At 40.2% G+C, this 4,463-nt stretch overlaps 1 protein-coding gene across 1 annotated transcript in view; it reads left to right on the forward strand.

The window, feature by feature from the left end:
- Nucleotides 1-4,458, forward strand: part of LOC108689041 (nuclear receptor subfamily 4 group A member 2) — a 63,589-nt gene extending 59,131 nt beyond the window's left edge. The window contains exons 3-8 of the mRNA XM_018195640.1: nucleotides 128-363; nucleotides 560-1,039; nucleotides 1,490-1,820; nucleotides 2,347-2,655; nucleotides 3,249-3,483; nucleotides 4,168-4,458. Of these exons, the coding sequence (XP_018051129.1) occupies nucleotides 128-363; nucleotides 560-1,039; nucleotides 1,490-1,820; nucleotides 2,347-2,655; nucleotides 3,249-3,483; nucleotides 4,168-4,424 (1,848 nt within the window). The 3' untranslated portion in view covers nucleotides 4,425-4,458. The remainder of the gene's footprint in view (nucleotides 1-127; nucleotides 364-559; nucleotides 1,040-1,489; nucleotides 1,821-2,346; nucleotides 2,656-3,248; nucleotides 3,484-4,167) is intronic.
- The last annotated feature ends 5 nt before the right edge of the window (nucleotides 4,459-4,463 follow it).

Consider the following 4,463-nt stretch of genomic DNA (forward strand, 5'->3'; position numbering starts at 1 on the left):
ACACACACACACACACACACACACACATATATATATATACACATAATATGTGTATTTATATTATTATATCTATTTTATTATTATTGTATAATTTACTTATAAATATGGTCACAATTTTTCATTGCAGAGTCCCTTTGGTAATTTCGGGGAGTTCCTGAATAGCTCATATCCAGACGCTGCGGATGCTGGAAGCTTACCCGAGGAGTTGGATCCCTTTCCGGAACTGCAACTCGGGAATCCGCAAGGCGTGCCTCCGGTCGACAACTCTGTTCCGTCTCAACAAAGTGTACACCATCAGCAGCCATCACAACCGCCACCACCACCTCCACCTCTCCCCGAAGATATCCAAGCTGATTCTCTTAGGTATGTAAACTCCCTAAACTTTTGATATCCTATCATTGATGATCGTATAAATTTCTTCTAAAGATTTTTCAAATGTCATAAGCAAAGAAATTATATTATTATCAATGATATTAATTATTAATGGCATGATTGAAGTTTTTAGACAACGAAAGTTGATACAGGGTTTGTACAGAATGTTAAGTATCTTTGTTTACAGTCCTACGCCGTTACCGAGCTTCCAGGAGACATACACGCAACGATATACCAGGCAGGAACTCCAAAGTCTTGGTCTTAAGATGGACGAATGCTACGACACTCCGGTATATTGCACCACTACTCATTATCCTGAGTTCTCGGCCGCGGTGCCCTATGAGCAGCAACCACAACAGCAGCATCCTCATCATCATCCGCAGCATCATCAGCAAGCCCCGCATCATCATCAAAGTTACTTCCCCACGGAATCGGCGCCCACCCCGGCAACGACGGTTGTACCCTCCAATCATCGGCAGGATCCATCCTACGGAGTGACTGTCGCCATGCCTATAGTTTACGGAGCACCATCAGTTATCGCTGTCGCCACTCCCGTAGTTCCTACCGATCTCTGTCCCACTGTTGTCACCAGCGTCGATTCCAGCGTCATTGGTACTACTCGGCCGCGAAGGGCGTCATTGCCCACACAGAGATCAGAATCAGCAAGGTAAGATCTTTGATGAAATAAATATATTTAATAAATAAACTTCAAGTCTCATTGTGCTCCTCATATAAATTAATAACATTCTAACATGAAAGAAAGAAAAAAATTTGTCATATCTTTGTTCATTATTTCGTTCACTCACAATTTCATTTGCTAAATTAAATTTATTTATGAGTATACAAAATGGAAACAAAAGTTTGTAGTTAAAAAATTTTAATTCACATTTAACTTTGGAATAATAAAATAAATTGAGCAATTTGTCTAAATCTATGTATGTGACAGATCTTTTCAATTTTATTGTAAATGTTGGAATATGAAAGACGCGACTTCGGTTCTGCGTTTATGATTAGCGATGCGTATTTCGAGGACACGAGATCTGATAGTTTTGGAAGAACTCCCGTTCTGACTAGTGACGGGTTATAGATCAATGCACGTCCTGTGTCGTGTTAACAGTAGTGGGAGCACGGATTCCCCAAAGCCGCGCGGCGGCGGCGGTACCGCGAGTTCCACTGTCAGTTCACCATCGCCCGGAAGCGGTACCAGTGGCGAACGCGCACCTCCGAGTCCGAGCCAGCTCTGCGCTGTATGCGGTGATACCGCGGCCTGTCAGCACTATGGTGTACGCACATGCGAGGGCTGCAAGGGTTTCTTCAAGAGAACTGTGCAAAAGGGCTCCAAATATGTGTGCTTGGCCGAGAAGGCTTGCCCAGTAGACAAACGCCGGCGAAATCGTTGCCAGTTCTGCCGATTCCAGAAGTGCCTGATGGTTGGCATGGTCAAAGAGGTAAAAAACTTGTTCGCTGTATAATATATTCCAAAATTTTTTTAAAATTTTTTAGTTTATATAATATTAACTCTCGATTACAGCAATGGGTCATTTGGACTCCAAGCGAAAATGAACGATTTGTATGATTGGTACTGTGAGGTTCTAGATTGTAAAAATACTTGGAACCTTCCTCTATCAATCATCGCAAGGTAGAGATTCGCTTGCATTCTGTACTTCAAATAGATTAAAATTTAAACAATTGAAATTTTAGATGTAGTTTTCATAATTGTAATTGAGAATTAAGAAGTTATAGATACATCTACATCTCAGTGTGATGAAAATAAACTCTTGGTGATTAACTAATAAAATATGTCAAAATTGCTTTTAAGATTTAAAATTAAATGAAAACTTATATATATTAAATTAAATAATTGAAATTATTAAATTCTTAAAAAACGCGGAAAAATATTATAATGCAAACGAAATAATTACAAATATGAAATAAAATAAATGTAACTTAATTTATTATTTAATTGTTGGACAGGTCGTTAGAACAGATTCTCTGAAGGGCCGTCGAGGCAGGTTGCCCTCAAAGCCCAAGTCACCGCAAGAATCCCCACCGAGTCCACCGATCTCTTTGATTACCGCTCTGGTTCGCGCCCATCTTGACACAACGCCGGACAAGGCAAGTTTGGATTACTCACAGTACCGACAACCTAGACCGGGTGATCCACCAATAACCGAGGCCGAGAAGATTCAACAGTTCTACAATTTATTGACAACCTCGATCGATGTTATCCGAAATTTCGCCGACAAAATCCCCGGATTCACGGATCTAGTGCGGGAAGATCAGGTGAACGATCATTTATTACGCATAAAAACAATCAATAAGATAATATATTAGCCTTCATAACAACTTATAAATAATACGAGGAATAATGTCTCCAAAAATACATAACTTTTTTACACAAAAGTCTTGAAGTTTGAATTTGTGAGAATTTATTGTTGTTTTTTTCTCGTCTCTTCTAATTTTTTTTCATCTCAAAAATTAAGAGATATATGCTTTTATTATATCACTGGTCAGATATCGATTCTTGGGCGATATCCATTGGGAACTAACGGTTATAGAGATCGATAGCTTATACATTTTCTAAAAGGTCAGTCTTGACGAGCTTTTGACGCGGTCGGTTGCTTGGCTGACTAGCAGACTGCTCGGTAGAACGATAGATGATAATTTGTTAATATATCTATAATCAGAAGAGATTTTGTTGTTTAACATTTGTCATTATATCTAAATAAAATTATGTTATTCTTTTGTAAATGAAAGATGTTTAATATCGCGAATAATAAAATATCTTTAGAACATCTTTCGGTTATCTCGATAGTTTACGTGTTATGGACAATACATTCGTGTATTAATAATTTCACAATGTAATCTGCTTTCAGGAATTGCTCTTCCAATCGGCCAGTCTAGAACTGTTTGTGCTCAGGCTGGCGTACCGCACGCACCCGGACGACACGAAGCTGGTCTTCTGCAACGGCGTTGTCCTCGCGTTGGAGCAGTGTCAGCGTAGCTTCGGCGATTGGCTGCACAGCATACTTGACTTTTGCAAAGCCCTCCACTTCCTGGAGGTCGATATCAGCGCCTTCGCCTGTCTGTGCGCTCTCACCCTGGTTACTGGTTAGTACTAGATTATTCCCTTGATTTCATGGTCGAATGAATTGCCATAGTTGCGCTTCTGCTATCGTAAGTATTAATTATTTTACAATCGAGCTCTATAGTTGTCACACTGCGGTTCTGCTGGTTATTTCTTTAACGGCACCTTCAGTCTTCCTTTATCCGGTTCGCTCTACCCATATTCTGTTATATCGGTCGGCCTAAATAATTAATCCGTCGGATCAATTAATTATTGATGCTCCGACGAAAGGAACGACGATGTTCCTCGTTCCGCACGCGATCCGTTAGCAACCAGACATGCAGGTGTGCGGTTTACAAGCGCGTCCAATCAGAGTTTCCGTGTTTAGATAGCTATGTGTCGAAGGTCGAGTGACTGATATTATTGGAGTTTAATTGATTTATCAATGTTTCTTAATCTTGAATGTTAGTAGTATAGTAATTAAATCAACTGTAATACATCATTCATATTGGAACTTTTTAAGATACTTTTGATTAAATTCTCGCGATTTAATTTTCGAAAACAATGTGAAATTTAATCTATAGCTGATGATTTAATATTAAAGTTTCCGATGTTATTCACAGAATGTTATTGTTTAATACAATTGTATGGCAATTCATAGATTCCGTTAATCTTATACTATTTTGAGAAAACAGCGATCTCATTCAAGCTGATTCGCGTGCTTTCAGAGAGGTACGGATTGAAAGAACCGCAGCGCATGGAACAGCTGCAGATGAAAATTGTCTCGTCCTTGCGCGACCACGTGACCTATAATGCCGAGGCGCAGAGGAAGTCGCAGTACCTGTCGTACCTACTGGGGAAGATACCGGAGCTGAGAAGTCTCTCGGTCCAAGGCCTCCAGCGGATCTTTTACCTCAAGTTGGAGGACTTGGTGCCGGCGCCACCCCTGATCGAGACGATGTTTGTTGGTAGCCTGCCCTTCTAAACCAAGCAGCCTCGCCAGCACATAGAGCAATTATTTTCT

This window comes from Atta colombica, unplaced genomic scaffold (genome assembly GCF_001594045.1).
Source record: "Atta colombica isolate Treedump-2 unplaced genomic scaffold, Acol1.0 scaffold254, whole genome shotgun sequence".
Lineage (NCBI taxonomy): Eukaryota > Metazoa > Arthropoda > Insecta > Hymenoptera > Formicidae > Atta > Atta colombica.